General features: G+C 38.7%; 1 protein-coding gene across 2 annotated transcripts in view; it reads right to left on the bottom strand.

The window, feature by feature from the left end:
- GOLGA3 (golgin A3) overlaps nucleotides 1-21,210 on the bottom strand; it is a 213,751-nt gene extending 192,541 nt beyond the window's left edge. For both annotated transcript variants that reach the window (XM_053701891.1, XM_053701892.1), the window contains exons 1-2: nucleotides 20,868-21,210; nucleotides 20,239-20,583 (exon numbers count right to left, since the gene is read on the bottom strand). In XM_053701891.1, coding sequence (XP_053557866.1) covers nucleotides 20,239-20,371 — 133 coding nt within the window. In that variant the 5' untranslated portion in view covers nucleotides 20,372-20,583; nucleotides 20,868-21,210. The remainder of the gene's footprint in view (nucleotides 1-20,238; nucleotides 20,584-20,867) is intronic.
- Nucleotides 21,211-27,099: the final 5,889 nt, after the last annotated feature.

Genomic DNA, 27,099 nt, shown 5'->3' with positions numbered 1-27,099 from the left:
ACAGCAAGATCTAAGATGTTCCTAATTTCTCTATTTATCTGAGCAGTTGGATCTCTACTTAATACCTGATAGACCTGATTGTCAGCTAACTGTCTATTAATTTCTGCCATGTACTCAGGTTTGTCTAAGACAACAATGGCTCCATGCTATGCTCCAATCAGCAATCAGTATCTAAAGATATCACCGAATGTAACCCGTGATAGTATGTAAGGCATACAGGCCAAGCTCTAACATGTTGTCATCGGTCATAAACAGATATAATGGAAAACGGACAAACGCTTCCTAACCCACTGCATGACACGATCCATACTAAATAGCGCTATGCGAATAATAGCAGATATATAGATTTCACTAAAAAACTGCTATTAAGGCAAACCCATAAGTGAAAAATAGACATGTAGTGCATGAGCCACCGGCTCCTAAATTACTAGCTAAAATCACATAACAGCTAAAACAAAAGATACGTTATCTGCACTGCCGCTGCTGTCAAAACCTCTAAACACAGCCTCAGTTAGGAGCCCTGTTAATCCCACACTAGCAAAATTACACCATTCTTGTGGTGAAGCAACACCCTGCTGGAAGGGAGACACCGGTGTACGGGCACAATCACAAAAAGCCTCCTACGTTAACACAGTCAAACATGTAATATGCCTGTAACAGCTAAGATACAGAACTTACCATTAATCGCCTATTAAGCCGTACTCCCAGACGAAAAAGTGAATATACACTATATGAGCCGCCTGCTTCTCCTTAAATAGCGTCAATCAAGTAACTATGGGTTTGACATCAGCTGTCTACACTCCAGCAGCTGTCAAACACCTGATGGCTGTCTCGGCCCAAAGCCCTGATGAACACTCCGCATAACCAAAGGACAAAAGGATAACCTGCAGTACAAGAAACCCAGTGAATTACAATATAAAAGCTGTAGCGAGTATATTTGTGGAAGAACCGCCAGGTAGAAAAAGAAAAAAAAACTCTAATAAGTTTAAGCCATAAAAACACTAACCACCCAATTGGACAGATAAACAAGTTATCAATAAGAAATATACGTAGCCCGCTAGACTCACCATACTGTTGTATAAGATGCAAGGAGCTAAGGTAGTACACCTAGACTAAACTGGTGTGACATATAGTATGCATAATTCACCTAAAGACAGACGACGAGCACCTGTAAGGCAATGCTCTATAGCGGAACTCTCCGCACGTCTTTAGCAGGGATCAACAGATTCAATGAGTCAGATGAAAAGAAGAATAGGACAACCTCAAAGACTTTATAGGTAAACTCATTGCAATAACAAACCCTCTCTGGAGAGTACACCAACCTGTGTCTCCCTGGAGTGTACACCAACCTGTTCATGGCGTGGTTTGTGGGAAAATACATCTTTACAAATAAGAATTCCAATGTCCTACTATACTGTAGGTATATTGATGACCTTTTTGTGGTATGGGGTGGCACCCGACAGGAACTTACTGAGTGGATCCAGTTCCTCAATCGGGTAGAAGCGTCTATATCCCTCAAAAGTGAGAGCAATGAACTTAAAATCCACTTTCTTGATCTATGCATCTTCAAGGAGTGACACTGAAGGTGGCTGTCTTCTGAAAACCACCCTCTTCTCTAAACTGACAGATCGTAACACACTATTACAATGTACCAGTTTCCACCCTGCACAGCTGAAAAAAGGAATAATTAAGTCTCAATTCCTGAGGGCTATCCGGAAGAATTCAGAACCCGACCTTAAAGGGGTACAATTGAATGAGATGAAGAACAAGTTCCTTGAGAGGGGTTACGGTCTGAACATGGTTACAGAAATATGAAATTAAATGGTTAATCAAGATCAAGACAAAAACAGAGGCGCCACATGTGTAGGTCAATAAAAACAAATTAATCCAAACAGCAGCAGAATAAGGGTACTCACAAAAGTGGCGGCACTCTATTATGCCAACAGGGACGGGCTGGTGTTCTACAGCAAACCAGCTAGCTGTGTAAAAGATCCCCACCGGATACGTTCAGCGCTGGAATTCTCTGCCTTTGGGGCCTCTAGCCAATGTTCCCAGTGTAATATTTCCCCTCAACTGGAGCTGCAGATAGAACGGGGAGAAGGGCAGCTCCCAGGGGATTGACCGCCTTTCAAACTCTTGCTCCTGCGGTATACTCAGCCGACCTCCAGCTCACAGGTTACTTAAGGCTAGCCCCGCAGTGTATGTGAGGTCGGAGCAACGTGAGGCATTGGTGGTATACACTGCGGGGCTAGCCTTAAGTAACCTGTGAGCTGGAACAAGTTGAAGCGAGTGAGAGGATATTCCCGCTTCGTTCATAGCTGAGGTCGGCTGAGTATACCGCAGGAGCAAGAGTTTGAAAGGCGGTCAATCCCCTGGGAGCTGCCCTTCTCCCCGTTCTATCTGCAGCTCCAGTTGAGGGGAAATATTACACTGGGAACATTGGCTAGAGGCCCCAAAGGCAGAGAATTCCAGCGCTGAACGTATCCGGTGGGGATCTTTTACACAGCTAGCTGGTTTGATGTAGAACACCAGCCCGTCCCTGTTGGCATAATAGAGTGCCGCCACTTTTGTGAGTACCCTTATTCTGCTGCTGTTTGGATTCATTTGTTTTTATTGACCTACACATGTGGCGCCTCTGTTTTTGTCTTTATCTCATCATCATAGAAGTGCATCATCCTTTTGGGTGACGACAGAGAGCGGCCTATCAAGTTATGGGACGTTGAAGACACCTGTTGGACTTTCTTTATCTGGCTTGTCTATTCCTTTTGTTTTATTAATTATTTGTTTATTATTACTATATCACTTGCCTATTTAGGGATTTATATTATTAACCTTGTATTTATGTGTTGACATATTTACTTATAATTTTTGTAGCGCCTCCTATAGAAGCACAGTGATTTGTCTATCACTGTTACTTCTTTATCTGTTAATCTAGATCAAGTTGCTCTAATACAAAAGAAACAGAAATTTGAGAATGACAAGGATAGATACAACCATCAATTTCATTATCAATTATACCCCTATCATTAAGCAGGTTGGGGATGTCCTCAGGAGGAATTGGCACTTGGTCAGATAGGAGCAATCTTTACCATTCAGCGATACACCCCCCCCCCCCCCAGTGTGGTACACAGGAGTGGACGGAGTCTGAAAACATTACTAATGAAGACTGATCCATGGCGCAGTGATAAGACGTGGTTAGCCAAGACTAAAAATGGCTGCTACAAGTGTGGCAGTTGTGTGACTTGTAGTTCTTTATTGACTGGCCCAAAATTTCATCACCCTAACTCCACTAAAACATATTTGATCAGACACCGGCTCACTTGTACGTCACAGTATGTGATCTAGTTTCTCTCTTGCCCATGTGGTCGCTACTATGTTGGAAAGACCAGCACGTCTTTCTGGGAACGACTAGCAAACCATAAGAGTGCAATAAGGGCAGCCTTTAAGGATGAACAATCAGATCAAGCAGATGCCCGGCACTTTTCGGAACTCAAACACCCCATAGCCTCATTGAGAGCGATGTTAATTGACAGAGTGGCCCCCTTAAAATGGGGAAGCAATAGAGACAGGGAATTGCTCCGCTGTGAGACAAAGTGGATCTTCAGATTGAATACTGTGACAAAACCAATCTCGCCACTGTACATTGGAGGGCCTGTTATGGAACATTCTTTGGGCTGGAGGTACATGGGCTTAAGGATACCCAGAGACTGCATGGAAATATGGAATTTTATATGCTGGATACCCCATGTACTTTCATAACTCTCTTATGTCTATGTCACCCTGTATCCATAAATACAGGATGGGTACAGGGTGTGAGTGCCCCTTGTGGGAGCAATTGTGACTCTATAACCCAAGTGGGCATAAAAGACTTTATAGCTAATAAGAACTGTTCCTATATTCTGTAATAAGATGTATTCTATGTATGTTTAAGATCTGATTGTGTCTCAGGAGTCTGTCTAGGTAAACTGATTGGGTTTTGTGTGATTATGTTAACTAGACTGCCCAACATCAGATTGTCTGAGTACTTAATATGTTAATCTGTTTTACCTGTGAATAGACAATTGTTAGAGGTTTGATGCATTGTTCATATGTTTGCTTTACTGTTTAACCAATGCCCTCTGTAACCTGAAGCCAGGGTTATATTCAACCCCCCCATCTGGGGTCAAAACCTGTATAAATACTAGGCATTCAGCCTTTAATAAATATATTCTTTTTTAAACCTGAAATGTGGAGCTTGGTCTCATGTTTGCAGGGAAACTGATCGAGGTTGTGAAGTGCTGATTCTGTATGCAGGACATTGTTCCCAGGTATTAACCCTTGGTACACTGTTGGTACCGTAACAAATACCCTTGCCCCCCAGGGGCTAAATGTACACCTTGACTACTCTGTTTTATTAATGTTTTGCTAGTTTTAGGTTATGCCTCTGTTTAATCCACATATGCCTTTATTTGTTGTGAGGCACCCGCACCATAATATTAGGTTTAGTCTGATGGATAGACCCTTTTTTAGAGGTTTGTACTTTTTCTCCCAGCTGCGGGTTAATTTGGTCCCCTGATAGGGGTTGACACGTACTGTACTGGAGTATGGGCGGATTAGAATCTTGAGTCATGCATATTAGTACCTGTGTACTGTGTGCTCCTGGAAGATATGGATTTCAAACACTCCAGGGAGACCATGTTATAGCAACGTGACCAAATTTGGGGCATTTATTGAAGTTTTTCTTCTGACCTGTTTTCTTGATTTTAGTTGTACGTGGCACTGCCTTGGATCTCCTGGGATTTTAACTCAGATGTGCTTCGTACACCTTCATAGCTACCCTCTTGGTTAGGGGTTGGTTATTGCAATGAGTTTACCTATATAGTCTTTGAGGTTGTCCTCTTCATCTGACTCAATGAACCTGTTGATCCCTGCTAAAGACGTGCGGAGAGTTCCGCTATAGAGCATTGCCTTACAGGTGCTCGTCGTCTGTCTTTAAGCAATTTATGCATACTATATGTCACACCAGTTTAGTCAGATCTGTCCTGGTGGCACTCTAGGTGTACTACCTTAGATCCTTGCATCTTATACAACACTATGGTGAGTCTAGCGGGCTACGCATATTTCTTATTGATAACTTGTTTATCTGTCCAATTGGGTGGTTAGTGTTTATATGGCTTAAACTTATTAGAGTTTTTTTTTTCTTTTTCTACCTGGCGGTTCTTCCACATATATATATACACTCGCTACAGCTTTTATATTGTAATTCACTGGGTTTCTTGTACTGCAGGTTATCCTTTTGTCCTTTGGTTATGTGGAATGTTCATCAGGGCTTTGGGCTGAGACAGCCATCAGGTGTATGACAGCTGCTGGAGTGTAGACAGCGGATGTCAATCCCATAGTTACGTGATTGACGCTATTTAAGGAGAAGCAGGCAGCTCATATAGTGTATATTCACTTTTTCGCCTGGGTGTACGGCTTAATAGGCGACTAACGGTAAGTTCTGTATCTTAGCTGTTACAGGGATATTACATGTTTGATTGTTTTCGCAACCTAGGAGGCTTTTTATGATTGTGCCCGTACACTGGGGTCTCCCTTCCAGCAGGGTGTTGCTTCACCACAAGGATGGTGTAATTTTGCTAGTGTGGGATTAACAGGTCTCCTAACTGAGGCTGTGTTTAGAGGTTTTGACAGCAGCAGCAGTGCAGATAACGTATCTTTTTAAAAACATGTTTTAGCGGTAACGTGATTTTAGCTAGTAATGGAGGAGCCGGTGGCTCATGCACTACATGTCTATTTTTCGCTTATGGGTTCGCCTTGATAGCAGTTTTTAGTGAAATCTATATCTCTGCTATTATTCGCATAGCACTATTTAATATGGATCGTGTCATGCAGTGGGTTAGGAAGCGTTTGTCCGTTTTCCATTATATCTGTTTATGACCGATGACAACATGTTAGAGCTTGGCCTGTAGGCCTTACATACTATCACGGGTTACATTCAGTGATATCTTTAAAGGGACACTCAGGTCAAATTAAACTTTCATGATTCAGATACAGCATGTAATTTTAAACAACTTTCCAATTTACTTCCATTAAAAAAAATGTGCACAGTCTTTTATATTTACACTTTTTGAGTCACCAGCTCCTACTGAGCATGTGCAAGAATTCACAGACTATACGTATATGCTTTTGTGATTGGCTGATTGCTATCACATGGTACAGGGGGAGTGGAAATATACATAACTTTGAAATTTGTTATAAGAAAATCTACTACTCATTTGAAATTCATAGTAAATGCTATTGTATTGTCTTGTTATCTTGCATTTGTTGATTATGCAAATCTAATGTGTTTACTGGTCCTTTAAGATACTGATTGGAGCATGGTTACTTCATGTTGTCTAGATTTAATCTCAGTTTTCAGTGCATTTAGATTTTCAACTCTCCTATTGGTTGAGCTTCCTCCCTATTGCGTGTGATGACTCTTTTGTAATATGGCGGGGATGGTGGACAATTAGTTAGGCATACAGTTTGAGGTTACGCAGGCTTTAACAACTATGCTGTGATTCCCTATATGTTTCCCCTGTCCTTTACTGGGTTAGCCAGTGTCCTGGCAGTTATTCTGTCTTTAGCAGCTAATAAGTGCTCTGCCATTAGTTTACTGTAACTATGCAGTGACTTACAATGTTGAGTCACTTGTTCTGTGAATTTTTCTAGCTTTCCTTGTCCGATTATATGTTCTGCTTGTAACAATCTATAGCAGCTTTATTATATGTGGGTTTTCCCTGAATGTGTAGTTATTTTCATGTTATATATGGCTCAGTACTAATTCTAGGTCATGTGGTGTTATGTTTAACCACTTCGGTATTACAGATGTCTTGTCCCTATATAACTTTTATGTTTGATGAATATGTTTATTCTGACAGATGCCGACTGGCTCTATTATGAGCTGGTGTATTCTAGCAGAGCGCTACTATTTCCGCTTGTATTACATAATTCTAGTACTTTGACTTGCTGTGGGTGTTTGGCCTCTCATCTGTATTGAGTTAGTTTATCCATCAGTATTTTTAAATTGTATGTATGGTGCTGGGTGTTTCTGTTATAGGTCATCACTGATCATATATTGAGTGTAAGGTTTTCTTCTTTTGTTCTTTTTCTAGATATGTTTTGTCTTGAAGAAACGTCGACTGGGATCTTCTGTAAATATAATTCTGATGTCATCAGAATAAAACTTATTTATAGCTTGAAACAAGTTTCATTTGAGGATTGCACCCAGGTCAGTACAACACCAAGGTTGGAGTGCTAGGCCACGGGCTAATTCACACACATATACATTAGACAAGTTATGGAGGATATAGATAGATAGAGATAACTATATATATATATATATATATATACATATACATATACACACACAAGAAGGAATAAGATCTCCATCCTACTCCCCCCGTCTAATCAAGATCGCCATCTGATTTAGTGGACTGAGATTTGACTGACAGATCAGTACTAGGAATCTCTAACATCGCCAAAACTTCTTTCAGAAGTAAACACAGGCGTGCCATTCTAAATCTTAATCCTCTTCAGTTGGAGGAATCAAATCATCAGACTCTGGAGGTCCCACCTCTGAAGCCTCAGAGGGAACCGCATCCCCAGATGACTGATCTAATACAAATCGTCAATTTACATGGATTAACCCTTCGCTTGCATGTAGCAGGAAGAGACAAAAATCGCTAAGGTCGTAGAGATGGCCATGCGGAACTGCGCAGTAAGATCTGGTGGAAAAAAGCCCCCTTCAGGTGAAGGATCAGCGGAACCTGGGGAAACTGCATGTGTAGGAACAGAAGATTCTAGGGAACACACCTCACCAGACGAGGAATCTTCAGTAGGCGGAGGGCTCAGTGGTCTCTAACATCTCAACATTGATGAGAACACCCTGTAGGGGCATACGGAACATAATTGAGAGGGCTGGACTATCCGGGCCTCCTCATAATATACACAGGTATCAAATTCTCTATTAGAGGGAACCCCCTCTAAATTATCAGAATCCTCCATAACTTGTCGAATTTAAATTCTAGAAAAAAAAAAAAAATAACTGGCACCTTATACCCCTCATTTTCTGGGGCACTCACCACCATCTATGACCCAGACAGATAGAGAAAACTTGCTCCTCTCCGCAGACACTCTGTCAGGAATAGGAAATGCGGGACCACCCCTGCTAAGGAAATGCGTGCCAGCTTAATAAAACTGCGCAGCTCTCAAATATGAATAATAAAAAAATAAAAATAAAATATTAACCTGTACGTTCCGATCAGCCTATGAGCCCAAACATCTCTAGACATAAAGCAACCGAAATCACATAACAAATGATTAACAAACCCCACTGTTCAATAATCTCCCTCAGGGGATATTAACCCTTGATTCCATAAAGATAAAAGGAGTCCCACTGTGACCCTGTCTTCTATCATTAACATATGTATAAAAAAATGAAACGATATTACCGGAATCTATGCGGTGGAAGAGAAAACAGTCCTTCAAAGATTGACAGACTGTAGCGCTGCTTCTGACATGGACTTCAGTGAAGAAAAGCAGGCAGCAAAACTCGTCAACGCTGATTGCTTAGGAGCTGTTAATATGAGTCTGGATGGTTTCACAGGAAGACTATCCCTGCATCTCCAGACTCTAACTTTCATCAATGCTTTCACTGAGAGGCTGACAAGACTACTTAAAACTCCAGTCCCAATTTGAAGGGTAGATACCCTTCCTAAGGAACTACTCTGAAATCTTCGGACACTTCTCTGCCAACCTCCTGTGTCAAAAGGCAAAGAATAACTGGGGGATGAGGGAAGTAGAGGGAGGTATTTAAGCCTTTGGCTGGGGTGTCTTCACCTCCTCCTGGTGGCTAGGTTCAGTATTTTCCACAAGTAATGAATGCAGCTGTGGACTCTCCCTGTATTAAGGTGAAAAAAAAAAAAAAAAAAAATCGACTTTTTTGGCTCTTGAGAGCTGTGTGTGAACCCTGGATCAGATGTAAATCCCCAAAATTAAATAAATAAAATAAATATTACAATTTTCTTTAAAGAGAAAAAAAAGTAACAACTGTTATGGGGAGGGGCCTGTCTTGTGAATTTTGCCAGAGGGGAGGCTCACTGCCTAAAACACTGAAAATCCCTGATATAAAGTTATAACACAATGAGATCTGTACTCTCTGAAATAAGAGTCAATGTTAAGTTTATCATACAAATTATAAAACTGGTATAACAAGTAATTGGAAACACATTATGGGGAAGCCAATTTTACACTGCATTGTTCCTCCAACAACAATTGAGTGGTCAATGATTTGTGAACTTTTCCATAGCTGAACATAAATGGTAAGCAGATAAACTCTTACTGCATTTTGCTAAACACAAAGTTTACATGTTTTCCCCATTTGCTTTCAAAACTTAATTTGCATACACAAAAGCCCCTTATGTCTTTGTGCAGCACTACTATTTAAAGGGACAGTGAAAAAAAGGACATGCTGTAATTGGTTAGAACATGTACTCCCTTCAGCACCCACTGTTGAAAACTATGTGTTTATCCAACAAAAGGGACATTATACACTAGATTTTTCTTCGCATAAATGTTTTGTAGATGATCCATTTATATAACCTATACAGCGTTTCTTTTTAAAAAAAAAAAAATAAATAACATTGCACTTTTTTTTTCAGACTCCTAACCAAGCCCCAAAGTTTTAGGAGAATACTGATGTATATCTACTCCAGCTTGCTCCTGTTTGTGTAAAGTCTTTTCATATGCAGAGGAAGGGGGTCTGCTATTTCCCACTTGCAGTGGGTGTTCCAGCTAATATTTGTAACAAAGCTAAACTGGGAGCTTCTAAGTAAGTTTTTAAACTGTTTTATACTGAATTTATAGATCAGTATCTGTGCATATTATTCTTTATAGTAATGTCTATTGCATGCAGTTAAATGAAAATTGGTGTATACTGCCCCTTTAAACACATAGGTAAAAGTGCTGCTCAGGAGACAGAAGCTTTGCTGCTCCTAAGGTGAACACAGGTGGCGATTAGTGGGGGTGTCGTACTACTGCCCCTCCCTCAAATCTTTGAAAATCAACTTACATTTTACATAACATTCACATTTTACATAACATAACTGTGATCGTTCACTGAATGTGCTGCAGGGATAAGGGGTCAGATAATTAGAGAAAAAAAAAAGCATACATCACAATAACCACTACATTACTTTGATGTAAAAATGGTTAGCATGGTGATCTTTGCTTGACAGATCCTGTCTATCTAGCTGAACTAACTGGTTAGGGCTGATATAAGGTTATATTCTATATCTTCCTCTTGATGTCACGTAACATTACAGCTAAACAAGATCTGAAAGCCAAAAATAGTTGTGCATTGTCTTAGACTGACATGAGTTGGCAAAACAAAGCACCCAAGAGTACAAAGAATGTTGCCGTCCTTACATAGGAGGAACTAACCCACAAGTTTAACCCCTTTCAGAGAGTTTAAGGGAAATGAAACCCCAAAATGTTACATTCATGATTCAGGTAGATCTTACAAATGTACTTATATTATCTAAATTTGCTTAAAGGGTCAGGAAACCCCAACATTTTATTTCATGATTTGGATAGAACATACAATTTTGATCAACTTTCCAATTAATTTCTATGATCAAATTTGCTTCATTCTTTTATTATCCTTTACTAAAAAGGAACAGCATTGCACTACTGGCAGCTAGATTAACACATCTAGTCAGCCAATTACAAGAGACAAATGTGTGCAGGCACCAATCAGCAGCTACCTCCTACTAGTGTAGGATGTGTGTGTGTTGTTTTTCAACAAGGGATACCAAGAAAAACAAAGCTCATTTGAAAATAGAAGTGATTTTAAAATGTCTTAAAATTACATGCACTATCTGAATCATGCAAGTTTAATCTTGACTTTCCAATCCTTTTAATTATGTTGGTATCCTTTGTTGAAGGAGTCGTATGCCCTACTGGGAACTTAGCTAGCTGAAAGCTAATGACAAAAGGGCATATGTGGGCTGCCACCAATCAATAGCTTCTCAGCCTAACTAGGTATACTTTTCACCAAAGGATACACAGAAACTAAATAGAAATACATTGGAAAACTAAAAATGCATGCTCTACCTGAATCATGAAAGGAACAAAAAATTGAGTTTCATATCCCTTTAGCACATAGCAGGATTGCGCTACTAATGCACAAATTACATGTGCTAGAAAATTAGAGATGGTCATTTTTTGCATTAGAATACCTTTAATCTTGTGGTATCTTTTTGAAAAGCTTAGCTCCTTTCCATGACAGCATACAGGTTAAGGAGCATACACATGTCTTGAATGCTATAAGGCAAACACTGCTGCTATGTAATGCTTGCTCCAGAGCTTACCCAGTGTTGCAGTGGTGGAAAGGATACCAAGAGAATTTGAGAATAACAGGAAAGGGAAATTGCAGAAAACATAGGGAATAGAAAATACAGTATATCCGCAAAATCAACAAGTGCATAATGAAAAGATAATGCAATAGCACTTACTCTGAATTTTAAAAGAGCAGTAAACTTTTTTTTTGGACACATTTCAAAATGTATTTTAAATTTGCTGGCCTCCTATATCACGTGACAGCCATCAGCCAATCCCTGAATCATAAGTATACACTGAGCTTTTGCACATGCTCAGTAGCAGCGTGCATATAAAAAAGACTGAGCATAAATTCATAATAGAAGTAAATTGGAAAGCCTCTTAAAAGTGCGTGCTCTTTTAACTTTAGTGTCCTGTTAAATTATTTAAATTTAGGATATTCAAACTTATTTGTTAGAATTTACCATCACTTTAATTATAGTAGAATTGCATAATCTACAAATACATAATAAAAATAAGTAGATTTTTTTTCTGGAAAATTTCAAAGTTTATTCTATTTTCCCTCCTCTATCATATTTAGGGCCAGATTACGAGTGGAGCGCTAACAGTTATGCATAAGTAAAAAGGGGTTTATCGCGGGTGTGCTCGCATCAGCTTTTTCACTCGTATTACAAGTTGAAAGTAAACTCGATCGCTTGAGTGCAATTGAATTTAACGCTCCTCAGGATACTGCATCCTCAGAACTTTGGTTAACTGTTTCGCAAAGAAAGTATCACAAAACACATCAAAAATACATTGAAAAGTACACTTACATTCATAAACAACACAATAACAAAATATATATTTTTATTTTTTTTAAATATTGCACAAAAAAGTTAAGGGCTTAAAGATATGAGGTCTCAGGTGCTAGAAGAAAAAAAGGCAGGCAAAGAGCTTTAACATAGTAACATAGTCCAGTAAAGCACAATCTCACTTTCATCCACAACTGCCAGGGTTCTAACGGTTCAAATGCAGTAACGAAAGGGAAGCACTCTCTGGTCCTTTTATAATCCTATGAAGTTTAAGTTTTCTGAAAACAAAATGGAAGCACTCTCTAGTCTGGTTAATATAAATAAATGTGTGCGTATACACACACACCGTATTGTCCCGAGTATAGGCCGCACTTTTCATCCCTAATTTAAATCTTTAAATTAGGGGTGCATCCTATAATCGGGACGTTATCGACGACGTCCAATGTCATGCAATATTATCGACAGCTGTTAAATTCGATAATGCTATTTCAAATATGCTATTTTTTTATGCCTTTTTTGACATTGTGCATTTTCTTGCTCCTAGGACTCTGGCTGCAATTTAAATATCACTAAGTTTTTATCTTCCTTTCTATACACTCATGTGTTAATTTAATCAATTATTGTTACCATTGTTGTGCAGGGGAGATGGTGATCCCATCAGTCTCCTAGTTCGTTTTTTATTTATGGTATAACTACAAAATAGTTTTCAATACTTCTGTGAGCATATAACATATGCCATCAAAAGAAGGACTAACTGCATAATTGATATCCAAAAAGTGTTAAATACTGGTAACGTGTTCCTATTCAATAAATAAAATACTGTTTTACTGTGTATATTTTCTTTAAACTTAAGATGTAAATAAATGATATCTCTCTCTCAAAATTGAAAGCAAAAATGGAAGGGCCAAATGGGACAAGCCCAGGTACCACATTAAGGTCCCTTTCAAAACCTGGGACCCTAAAACAGCCACACAATGCAAGCTCTCAATCCAACAAACTGGGAGCAAGTGAAGGGTGCACAGGCTTATGTAATCACCCTAGACATATACAAAACACGGAACTACACTCAGACATATCCCATGACACTGCAACATGCTTAGCCCTATGGTTCTTGCACCCAGACCTGTCTGGGGTTAAATGCCTGTGACTCTGGGGACAGCACAGTTTCCTGTGAGTGCCAGTGAGCACCCAGGGCTGAGCATGTTGCAGGGTCATGGGATGTGTACCCAGTCCAGTCTAAGAGTCCCCTTCCGTGTTTTAAATAGGTCTAGGGAGATTACATAAGCCTGTGCACCCTTCACTTTCTCCCAGTTTGTTGGATTGAGAGCTTGCATTGTGTGGCTGTTTTAGGGTCCCAGGTTTTGGAAGAGACCTTGATGTGGTACCTGGGCTTGTCCCATTTGGCCAGATGCGGTAACTAACCCTTCCATTTTTGCTTTTTATCTTAGTTGTGAGCTTGTAAGTGAGTGCTGGACTTTCTCTGTGTGTCGTATTAATTTGTTTTGTAATTTTCCCTATGATTCTTGCACCCATATACACACAATCATGTATATGTATTTAGGCATAAAAATATATTTGTAAAAAATACCAGATATAGAAATATTTATTTATAAATAATTTGAACATATTATTCTATGTGAAGAACATTGGAATGTGAAATAATATTTTCATTTGGTTTAGCGCACTTGAAAATATACAATCAGGTTTCCGTGCGAGTAGGGTCTTAGCTTTTTTTCCCCCCACTTTTTTTGCTCCATTGACTTCTATGGGGGGGACTTCTCCATTCAAGCATGACCTTTTTAATTATATCCTTGAAGACAAATCAGGCCCGATTTAGCAAGATGACCACATCTCCAAGTATAGATTTCTAAGCAAATAGTACTTCTTACTTTTATCTGTAATATATTAACAAAAACAATGCCATAAACCGACATTCAAGACAATCCCCTACAGTACATAAGGTGAAATATATTCACCAAAACACAAATTACAAATAAGTAATACACACCAGATACACCACTGATTAGATATCACAAAGATCCGAGAATCATCTTCTGGCTCCTAAAAACTTTTGTATTATTCTTTATATATCAATATACAGATAACTATCCCTTACTCTTAAAGGGATACTAAACCCAATTTTTTTAATTCAGATAGCGCATGCAATTTTTTTATTTATTTTTTTAATTGAATTAACACAGGTACAGTTAAACAACTGTATGCATATACAGAATGAGGTTATAAACAGTTCACAATGCGGAGTTGCATTAAACATTACAGAAAACCGTAACCATCATGCAGCTATTACCGCAGGCTTCAAATAAAGGCTGCAGAATGCCATTTTGTTAGAAATCGTTATAGTCCTTTGATAATGCTCGAAATAGGTATATCCTTATAAGAAAAGCTTTATCAATGCAGTCAGTTAACAGTTCCTGTACAATCCGTGTTCCTTATTTTTATATAATACAATAAACATAACATCTTAACCAAACCAAAATATGTCAACTAAACACCTCCCTAATTGATCCAGAGACTATAGAGGTGTGCCATCCCCATTATGTATATAGGAAAAAAGGACAATATTTGTGCTATCCAGTATTGTAAGGTTAACAAACCTATGCTTATGATTAAACAATGAGCCTACCGAGATTTAATTAGTATGAGTATACAATGCTGCTAATGAATTGTACTCTCCAAAAGTTTTACTTTAATAAGCAGTGTTCTAGCGGTTCACTAAGGAAATATAAATGTGTATGTTATGTAAGAGCCCAGTTGACTTAGAGTTAAATAATCCATTTGAGTTGGTGGTGAAATGTACGCCTGCAAAAACCTGTTATGTTTCATGATATGCCTAAAGAGGATAATATTGGCAATGCACAAACCACCAGCCAGAATATGCTTGTTTAAAAGGATATGGAGGAGACTAAATTACCGTGACTTTAAGGTGTGACTCTCCTGAGTACAGATTTTATTGCCCGTGGCTTAAAGCGCGTATAAAAAAATCAAGTTCTTGGGGATGACCAGGGCGATTATGAATTAATTATATTAAAATTTAACAGGGCACTGGGACTCACAGAAAACAACCAACCGTTTTCACCAACATCCATGAGAAGTGATAAAGAAAAATAGAGAGAGAAAAACAGCATTACGTAAGCAGGTTAAAATCTCCCTTCCACTCTCCACCACCGGCTGTCTAAAAAGAGTATAATGAATGACATACAAATATTAAATAGAGCTCTAGTTCATAGAAATACAGGGTGATTGGTTGGTTCTGCTTATAATGAATACAGCGTTGCGGATATGGGTGGTTACAAATCTCCCGCTACTCTGCGCACAGTATATCTTAGGAGGTAAAAATAATAAAAACAGTAAAACGACTAAAACCAAACATATATGTAACAACACACACATAACAGTCAGGTTTAAAACAAGTTGGGGCATCCACTGACTAACAAGTTTGCATATTGGATGGGATTGAACAAATACATGCGGATATTCAAAGGTGCTAGGTATTTTACAGTTGTATATAAACTAGACGAGGATATTAGCTCATATAACTATTTTGTTAAACAGTCAGCTGGTACATAGGGCTGTAACAATAAACAGATTACCCAACCCCAGCACGGGATGGAGCATGGCATCCATGCCTCAGAAGAATGCAGCTGTTTTACGGAGGGAAAAGGGGCTGCCTAATAGCGGGAATTAGATACAGCAGTGCAACTGAAGGGCAGCCGCCACCTATTGAGTCAGACTTCAAGGCTTTCAGAAAAGTGGTATCCTGCAGTGGGTCAATTACAGCTGCGGCTTGTCCCCTCCGCTTTGCAGCATGGATCACAAAGCTGCCGTCTGCTCCCCGTGTATATAATTCAGCCCGAGCATCAGTAGGCTCAGGAGTTGTGGCGTCGTTCTTTTCCACCTAAGACAATGTTCAGCCATGTCGACGGCATGAGAGCAGGACCGAAAAGGACCTGGGACACAGACCGTGAAGCCGTCAGCGACCCCACCTCCACTGAAGGCTAGGAATCCTGAAATCTGGTGTATTTCTGTAGGAGTAAGTTTGGGGTAAGTCAGTGTATGGGAGACATTCATGTTGTTTATTATCCCCGCTTCCAACATGACCAGGTAGCTTGGTTGGGATAGAAGGATAGGGGAGTGTGGCTCCTCCATCCGTGCTATAATGCCGATATCCAGAGTGCCTGCGTTCAGATTAGTTGGAGATCTGCCGAGGTGCAATTAGACAAATAGGAATTATTTTAGTGTGTTCGGGTGTGCAAAGATCTTGCACTTCACAGAGGAGTTCCCCCATAGCTGTTAGGGAATCCAATCGTGGCGCAAAGACATCTATTAGGGCCTCAGTAATGTGCGCCATCCGGTTTATCGGAGTAAGCAGGTTTGCAGGCCCAAAGACAAATTTTAACATTTTAGTGCCTTCTCGGAGGCAAGGAGTTACAATGTCCTGATCCTGTAGCTTTCCCGGGCACACTTACTGCCAAGAGAGGTATGGATGGATGGATATTCTGCCACACTGCATTCATAAGCAAGTTTCAGTCACGGAGCATTGTGAAGCTGTGGCCATATTGGTGAGCCGCCTTCCGGAAGTCCAGTGCATGCAATTTTAAGCAACTTTCTGATTCACTCCTATAATCAATTTCTCTTCACTCTCTTGCCATCTTTATTTAAAAAGCAGGAATGTAAAGCATAGGAGCCAGCCCATTTTTGGTTCAGAACCTGGATTATGCTTGCTTTTTGGTGGCTAAATCTCAGTCACCAAAAAGCAAGTGCTATCCATGGTGCAGAACCTAAAAAAAGGCCAGAATACCAAAAGAACAAAAACAAATTTGTTTAGAAAAGTAAAATGGAAAGTTGTTTAAAATTGCATGCCCTATCTGAATAATGCAAGTTTAATTTTTGTGTGACTGTCCATTTAACTTGAAATTGCTTTATGCTAACAAGATAGATCATTTTTAGTCACCAAAGTAACAAACTGGTAAACCATAACAAAACAGTGGGCAGATATACAACCATGTAAAACTACTAAATCATACAAATAGTGGCATAAATGTAAACATGTATAACCAGTAACATAATCAGCAACATTATTCAAAGGTCATTTTAAACCATTTTATGTGATGTAACAACACAAAAGAGCTCAGGATAAAAAGGTAGCGGGGGGGGGGGGGGACACAACTATGGACACATTTTAAAACTACTTCTAGGGAATGAAGACCACTATTTTGTCATAGCAAAGAAAGAATCACTTAGTTACTCTCAAACTAATTGTGTGTTATTACAGACATGCTCCCAAAAGGCAGTGTTTCTCAACATCAGCTCAAAATCAGACTTGACAGGAAATATTGAAAAGTATCTCTAAGGTAACTGAGATTTGAAAGCACAATAACACGTTTTAACAAAATGTTAATAACATTTTACTTGTACAAAGTCAAGAAACTCTTCAGGTGGTGCATATATAAAGAATGCTGAAAATGACGCCTGCAACTTTATTGACTGGAGTAAAAATTCCTCTTCTCTCCTTCTTTAAAGGGACATTATACACTAGTTTTTTTTCTTTGCACAAATGTTGTAGATGATCTATTTATATAGCCCATAAAGTTTTGTTTTTTTTAATGGATAGTTTTGCTTATTTTTAAATAACATTGCACTGATTCTCAGACTTCTAACCAATCCCCAAAGTTTTAGGAGAATACTGACATATACCTACTCCAGCTTGCTTCTGTTTGTGTAAAGAGTATTTTCATATACAAAGGAAGGGGGGGGGGAAGTGTCTGATATTTTCCACTTGCAGTGGGTGTTCCAGTAACCTTTTAAAAAGAGCTAAACTGGAAGCTTCTAAGTAAGTTTTATACTGGATTTTTATATAAGTATACATGCATATTATTCTTTATAGTAGTGTCTATTACATGCAGTTATATAGAAATTAGTGTACACTGTCCCTTTAAAGGATAAAAAAGCCGTTGCTTTGCATACTCATCAGAAATAAATCACTGAATTGCACAACATCTGCATACTAAATAAATGTTTTCTAACTACACAACGTACCCTGCTCTGCAAACCATTTTAAAAGGCAATTCATCTGAAAGATAACTCCAATCAAGACAATGAGTGCATTTATGTCTTATTCTTATATCTGTTGGGCTAATATGGAATTACTTTTAACTTTTATTATTGTAACATTCCAATCCCTTGTCTCCTTTTCTACCCTGTCTCAAACTACACCTCCCCCTTACTTTATAACCAGGATTTTTCACCTTACCATTCTCTTTCTTACAGCTGCAACTCTAACTACACAACTTACCCTGCTCTGCAAGCACTAGCCCTCCAATACCCACCCTGGTGTTTACCTTAAAGGGACACTGAACCCAATTTTTTTCTTTCATGATTCAGAGCATGCAATTTTAAGCAACTTTCTAATTTACTCCTAATATCAATTTTCTTTATTCTCTTGTTATCTTTATTTGAAAAAGGCATCTAAGCTTTTTTTTTGTGGTTCAGAACTCTGGAGAGCACTTTATTGGTGGATGAATGTATCCACCAATCAGCAAGAACAACCCAGGTTGTTCAACATAAAATGGGCTGGCATCTAAACTTACATTCTTGCATTTCAAATAAACATACCAAGAGAACAAAGAAAATGTGATAATAGGAGTAAATTAGAAAGTTGCTTAAAATGGCATGCTCTATCTGAATCACAAAAGAAAAAAAAATGGGTTCAGTGTCCCTTTAATATATAAAAAAAACATAACAGCAATTAGGCGCAGCTGTCACTAATAATCCAGGATAGAGACACTACTTCATTTTCACAGCCTCTGCACTGACATTTAAAAGGGACACTGAACCCAATTTTTTATTTCTTTTGTGATTCAGATAAAGCATGTAATCTTTAAGCAACTTTCTAATTTACTCCTATTATCAATTTTTCTTCGTTCTCTTGCTATCTTTATTTGAAAAAGAAGGCACCTAAGCTAAGGAGCCAGACAATGTTTGGTTCAGATCCTTGGACATCACTTGTTAATTGGTGGGTGAATGTATCCACCAATCAGCAAGAACAAGCCAGGTTGTTCACCAAAAATGGGCCGGCATCTAAACTTACATTCTTGCTTTTCAAATAAAAAGATACCAAGAAAATTAAGAAAATGTGATAATAGGAGTAAATTAGAAAGTTGCTTAAAATTGCATACTCTATCTGAATCATGAAAGAAAAGTTTGGGTTCAGTGACCCTTTAACTTAAATTTAGTGTGTGCGTTCCTGCAAGCACCCCCCGCCAAATGCTTTTTTTGTTTCCCATCTTCCAAAAGGGGCAGTTCAGCCAATCAGAGAGAGATCTCTCTCTCTACACATTACGTTGATTTAACACATTTTAAGTTGCTGTTTAATTTTGTTCACCATAGGAAGGATTTCAGCATTAAAAAAAATTATAAAACAAAATGTAATGTGAAACATCTAAATAGTACAGTGCTAATAATATTCAGCTTTGTCCTGAAAAACATATTTTTTTTTTTATTTTTTTTTAAAAATCGGATACAACATCAGCCATGCACCCAAGCTATACTACTGAAAATATAAAAAAAAAAATTATGCATGTAACACAAAACCATTTTTATACTATAGCATGTGACAAAATATGTTTGGATTTTTTTTTGGAATGCTGAATATTGTGAGAAATACATTCCCAAAATCGACATTACATACAGTGCAAAACACTTTAAACTTTTAGGACTTTAAAGGGCAATAATAACCCAAAAATCATATGCTCTGTGGGCCCTAAACAGTACTTCTACTGTGATTTTTCCATTTCCCTGCCACACTGTAGTGATAGAATGTACTCAAGTTAAAAGAAATTTAAAATTGTGTTTTGCTCAAGTACATTCTATTTTTCCTATGGATAGCACATAGATCACACTGACAAACGTCTCAAAAAATGTAGACAACACATCACTAAACTATGTACACCCCTGTTATACTTGAATATGACACAGAGTACCTTGTGAGTTATATACTAATTATTTGTGGTTGACATTATATTATCCCATGTACAATTTTATAAATAACATAATAAAATGATTTGCTTACCAGTTGTCCCCTCCCCTTCAAGAGGCATGTTTAATTTAGCTTTGGCATCAGATTGCTCTCCCTGACTGACAGAAATCCCATTTTCAACCACAGTGTCATGGAGGTTGTTTTCAGAGGCAGTTTTCGTTTCCATTGCTAAGGCTACCTAGTGTACTATAATAAATGCTTGTATAATCACTTTGCTTCTGAATAAACTACAACGTGTTGATTATTTCCATCAGGAGCAGCATGGAAGTCCTGGAACTATTTTGAATTTCTTCAGAAACACCGATTTGCAATGCATTCTAAAACTGCAGCTGACGGTCATGTGACTGCATAAAAAAGTCACTAGAATATGGTTCTTCCCTGATAAGACAAAAACATTAAGACAGAAGCTGTTAAATATAACCCTAACAGTTATATGCATGTTCTAGATTCAGAAAACAAAAATGTAAACTACAAATTGATAGTGTGCAATATACATTTTTTGTGTAAGAGAGGGCTATGTTATATTTACACAGGGCACAAGGGTAGTGTCTGTGACAGTCTGAAAAAAAGACTGTATGGAAAGAAGCAGGATATGCGGCGATTCTGCTACGTGTCTGTCAGGCAACAAGTGCGACAGGGGAGGTGACAGTCAAGCACCTCACCTGGGAGGTATTCAGCCTCGGCCCTCCAGACCCCCGCTACTCAGCGTTCAGTGATTCCTCTTCAGTTCTCCAGACTCCTCTCTTCCTTGGCCTCTCCCACTAGACGTGGCTCTTGGCGACCAATTAGATGTTTCTTAATTTTATTTCCCCACCGAAAACACAAACTACACGGAACTAAATAAACCTAACGACCCGGTTCCACCATTATAGTTGTTTAGTACTATGTCGAAGTCGCTCTCTTACTTAATCTTACTGAGGGTGCTGCTTTTATATTTAATGTCTTCCATTACGTGAAACGATATGTTTACTGTACAATTCTCAGCTGACTGTTTCTGTCGGAAGAAGAACAATGTCGGACACAGCACTTCCGGTGACACCTGGAGAAAAAGGCGTGGTTAGATTAACCTTTTTCTAAACCACAATATTTAGAGACAGGTTTGACAGTTATGTAGTCCGCTATCAGCTTGACAGTTATATTGTTATGATTGGAGACCATGATTGTAGGAGTAATCAAATCTATTCGTGTTTGTAAATACACGTTTTATTACTTAAAGGGACATTGTACTCTAGGAGTGTTTTTGTAACTATGTATAATTTTGCTTATTTTTAAATAACATTGTACTGATTTTCAGACTCCTAACCAAGCCCCAAAGTTGTAGATGTGTACTGATGACTACAGATTCAAGTTTGCTCCTGTTTGTTTAATGGATCTTATCATATGCTGCGAAGGGGGGTGTCTGCTTATTCTTGTTTTCCTCAGCCCCTTTCACTGGGTGTCCCAGCCTAACCTCATCAACAGTGCTAAACTGGGAGCTTCTAAGGAAGTTTTTAAAAGTTTTTATACTGAATGTTTATATCAGTATCTGTGCATATTCGTTTTTATAGTAGTGTCTATTACATGCTGTTATATGAAAATTGGTGTATACAGTCCCTTTAACCCCTTAATGACCACAGCACTTTTCCATTTTCTGTCCGTTTGGGTCCAAGGCTATTTTTACATTTTTGCAGTGTTTGTGTTTAGCTGTAATTTTCCTCTTCCTCATTTACTGTACCCACACATATTATATACCGTTTTTCTCGCCATTAAATGGACTTTCAAAAGATACCATTATTTTCATCATATCTTATAATTTACTATAAAAATATATAAAATATGAGGAAAAAATGGAAAAAAACACACTTTTTCTAACTTTGACCCCCAAAATCTGTTACACATCTACAACCACCAAAAAACACCCATTCTAAATAGTTTTTAAATTTTGTCCTGAGTTTAGAAATACCCAATGTTTACATGTTCTTTGCTTTTTTTTGCAAGTTATAGGGCCATAAATACAAGTAGCACTTTGCTATTTCCAAACCCTTTTTTTTTTTCAAAATTAGCGCTAGTTACATTGGAACACTAATATCTTTCAGGAATCCCTGAATATCCCTTGACATGTATATATATTTTTTTTTAGAAGACATCCCAAAGTATTGATCTAGGCCCATTTTGGTATATTTCATGCCACCATTTCACCGCCGAATGCGATCAAATAAAAAAAATTGTTCACTTTCTCACAAATTTTTTTCACAAACTTTAGGTTTCTCACTGAAATTATTTACAAACAACTTATGCAATTATGGAATAAATGGTTGTAAATGCTTCTCTTGGATCCCCTTTGTTCATAAATAGCAGACATATATGGCTTTGGCTTTGATTTTTGGTAATTAGAAGGTTGCTAAATGCCACTGCGCACCACACGTGTATTATGCCCAGCAGTGAAGGGGTTAATTAGGGAGCATGTAGGGAGCTTTTAGGGTTAATTTTAGCTTTAGTGTAGTGTAGTAGAGAACCCCAAGTATTGATCTAGGCCCATTTTGGTATATTTCATGCCACCATTTCACCGCCAAATGCGATCAAATAAAAAAAATAAAAAACATTTTTTCACAAACTTTAGGTTTCTCACTGAAATTATTTACAAACAACTTATGCAATTATGGAACAAATGGTTGTAAATGCTTCCCTGGGATCCCCTTTGTTCAGAAATAGCAGACATATATAACTTTGGCGTTGCTTTTTGGTAATTAGAAGGCCGCTAAATGCTGCTGCGCATCACACATGTATTATGGCTAGCAGTGAAGGGGTTAATTAGGTAGTTTGTAGAGAGCTTGCAGGGTTAATTTTAGCTTTAGAGTAGAGATCAGCCTCCCACCTGACACATCACACCCCCTGATCCCTCCCAAACAGCTTCCTCCCCCACCCCACAATTGTCCCCGCCATCTTAAGTACTTGCAGAAAGTCTGCCAGTACTAAAATAAAAGGTATCTTTTTGGGGGGTTTTTTTGTTCTTTTTGGCATATTTACATATGCTGCTTTGTAGAATCCCCCATAGCCCCCAACCTCCCTGATCCCCCCCCAAACAGCTCTCTAACCCTCCCCCTCTGCCTTATTGGGGGCCATCTTGGGTACTGGCAGCTGTCTGCCAGTACCCAGTTTGCAGAAAAAAATGGTTTTATTTTTTTTCTCTCCCATTTTTTTTCTGTAGTGTAGCTTCCCTCCCTCCACAGAGCATCCAACATTCGCTGATGACCTTTTTTTTATTATTTTTTTACATTTTTACTTATATTATTTTCTGTAGTATAGCGGTTCCCACCGCTCCCTCCCAGTGCACGCCCCCGCCTCCCCGTGCACGTGCGCGCATCCGTGTGCGCCCCAGGGCATCCCCGCCCACAATCCCGCCCCCCTCCACATCATCTGGGCCATCGATGGCCGCCACCCGCCTCCCATACACGCTCCCACCCACCAACGATGAAAGCCATAGATGTCCGGTGCAGAGAGGGCCACAGAGTGGCCCTCTCTGCATCGGATGGCTACTAAGGGTTTTTGCAGGATTCCTCAATATCGAGGCATCACTGCAATAACCGGAAAGCAGCTGGAAGCGAGCAGGATTGCTTCCAGCTGCTTTCCAGACCGAGGACGTGCAGGGTACGTCCTTGGTCGTTAAGGGTATTTTTTTAGAGGATGTACCCTGCACGTCCTCGGTCGTTAAGGGGTTAAATGGACAGTCAAGTCAAAAATAAACTTTAATTATTCAGATAGGGCATGCAATATTAAACACTTTCCAATTTACTCTTATGATCAAATTTGCTTTGTTATCTTGGTATTCTCTGTTGAAAGCTAAACCTATGTAGGCTCAAACTGATTTCTAAGCTGTTGAAGGCAGCCTCTTATCTCAGTGCATTTTGACAGTTTTTCACAGTTAGACAGTGCTAGTTCACGTGTGCCATATAGATAACATTGTTATTACTCCCTTGGAGTTATTTACGAGTCAGCACTGATTGGCTAAAATGCAAGTTATTTAAAATAACTGAGATAAGGGGGCAGTCTGCAGGGGCTTAGATGCAAGGTAATCACAGAGGTAAAAAGTGTACTAATTCAATATCTATATCTATCTTTATAAACAATAAATATTTTCACTAGAAGTACGTTTTTTTCCGTGTGTCAGGTAGCGCGCATATTACAAGCTGAAAGTAAAAAGATTTCACATGAACGCTAACCCAATGGGCACACAAAGCCGAACTTCGAATATTGAGAAAACATTAACGTATTCCCCCCATAGACTTCAATGGAGCGTGAAAAGGGGGGGGGGAAACTAACAACCCTTGCTCGCGCACAAACCCAATGCATTGACTCAAGCTCACTAACCCAACATGAAATATGAATATTTCACATTCCAATGTTCTTCACATCGTAGAATATGCACAAAAAAGATTCAGTCCTGGACTGAGGAGTGTACATACATAGCACTCAACAACCGTATGTACTGGATTATTATTAGAGATACTAGCCTGAACAAAAGGAGGTAGTATAAATGTCTGGTTCCAATTAGTGATGTCGCGAACAGTTCGCCGGAGAACAGTTCCCGGCGAACATAGCTTGTTCGCGTCCGCCGCGGCGGGCGAACATATGCGATGTTCGATCTGCCCCCTATTCATCATCATTGAGGAAACGTTGACCCTGTATCTCACAGCCTGCAGACACATTTGAGCCAATCAGCAGCAGACACTCCCTCACAGACCCTCCCAGCTCCTGGGCAGCAGCGATTTTAGATTCATTACGATCTTGCATTGTTAGTGAGAGGAGGTTTAGTGCTGCTGCTGCTGATATTATAGGGAAATAGATAGCTAGGCTAGTGTATTTAGTGTCCACTACAGTCCTGAAGGACTCATCTAATCTCTGCTGTAAGGACAGCACCCCAAAAAGCCCTTTTTAGGGCTAGAACTTCAGCCCAAAAAGCCCTTTTTAGGGCTAGAACTTCAGTCGTTTATTTTTTATTTTTTATTTGTAATTTTATTTACATTTGCCTGGCTCTCAGCCTGTGTGTGAGGCTCACAGCATATACTATAATTAGTGCCACCACTGATATCTGCTTAACATTAGTGTAAATTTAAAAAAAAAAACTTTTAAATAATTTTGCTAGTGTAATCTAATTTCATTTTCTATCAGGCCTGTGTGTCAGGCTCACACAGCATATACTGTGGTTAATTGCTCTGTGCCAGCCACCACTCATATCTACTTAACATTAGTGTAAATTTTAAAAAAAAACTTTTACATCATTTTGCTAGTGTAATCTAATTTAATTTTCTATCAGGCCTGTGTGTCAGGCTCACACAGCATATACTGTGGTTAATTGCTCTGTGCCACCACTGATATCTGCTTAACAATCATTAGTGTAAATTTTAAAAAAAAAACTTTTAAATCATTTTGCTAGTGTAATCTAATTTCATTTTCTATCAGGCCTGTGTGTCAGGCTCACACAGCATATACTGTGGTTAATTGCTCTGTGCCACCACTGATATCTGCTTAACAATCATTAGTGTAAATTTAAAAAAAAAACTTTTAAATCATTTTGCTAGTGTAATCTAATTTCATTTTCTATCAGGCCTGTGTGTCAGGCTCACACAGCATATACTGTGATTAATTGCTCTGTGCCAGCCACCACTCATATCTGCTTAACATTAGTGTAATTTTTTTTAAAAAACTTTTAAATCATTTTGCTAGTGTAATCTAATTTCATTTTCTATCAGGCCTGTGTGTCAGGCTCACACAGCATACACTGTGGTTAATTGCTCTGTGCCACCACTGATATCTGGTGTAACATTAGTGTAAAATTAAAAAAAAACTTTTACATCATTTTGCTAGTGTAATCTAATTTCATTTTCCATCAAGCCTGTGTGTCAGGCCCACATCATATACTGTGATTAATAGCTCTGTTTTCCACCACTTATATCTGGTGTAACATTAGTGTAAATAAAAAAAAATAAAAAAAATTTACATCAGTCCTCTTCTAGTGTTATTTAATTTTAGTTGCCAGGCCAGCCTGCCACTAGTGCCAGCCTGTGTGTCAGGCTGCCAGCACATACTGTGCCTACTTCTATCCTGAGTGCCACCACTCCTATCTGTTGTAACATTAGTGTAACTTTTTTAAAAAAAAAAACTTTTACATCAGTCTGCTAGTGTTATTTAATTGCAGTTGCCTGTCTGCCAGCATGTGTGCCAGGCCCACTTTCCAACTAGTGCCACGAATCATATTTGTTATAACAGTAGTGTAAATATTTTAAATAAAAACTTGTTTGACTGTGAATCATCAGTCTGCTAATGCAATTGAATTGCAGTTGCCTGCCTGCCTGCCAGCGTGTGTGACAGGCCCACTTGCCAACTAGTGCCACCAATCATATTTGTTATAACAGTATTGTAAATATTTAAAATAAAAACTTTTTTGAGTGTGAAACATCAGTCATCTAGTGTAATCTAATTGCAATTGCCTTCCTCCCAGAGTGTGTGCCAGGCCCACTTGCCAACTAGTGCCACCAATCATATTTGTTATAACAGTAGTGTAAATATTTAAAAAAATATATTTTTTGACTGTGAAACATCAGTCTGCTAGTGTAATCTAATTGAAGTTGCCTGGCTGCCAGCGTGTGTGCCAGGCCCACTTGCCAACTATTGCCACCAATCATATTTGTTATAACAGTTTTGAAAATATTTAAAATAAAAACTTTTTTGACTGTGATTCATCACTCTGCTTGTGCAATTGAATTGCAGTTGCCTGCCTGCCAGTGTGTGTGCCAGGCCCACTTGCCAACTAGTGCCACCAATCATATCTGTTATAACAGTATTGTAAATATTTAAAATAAAAATTGTTTAGACTGTGAATCATCAGTCTGCTAGTGCAATTGAATTGCAGTTGCC

The sequence above is a fragment of the Bombina bombina genome, chromosome 2, assembly GCF_027579735.1.
Source record: "Bombina bombina isolate aBomBom1 chromosome 2, aBomBom1.pri, whole genome shotgun sequence".
Lineage (NCBI taxonomy): Eukaryota > Metazoa > Chordata > Amphibia > Anura > Bombinatoridae > Bombina > Bombina bombina.
The sequence above is the reverse complement of the archived record's forward strand: the minus strand, read 5'-3'. Positions and strand labels throughout refer to the sequence as shown.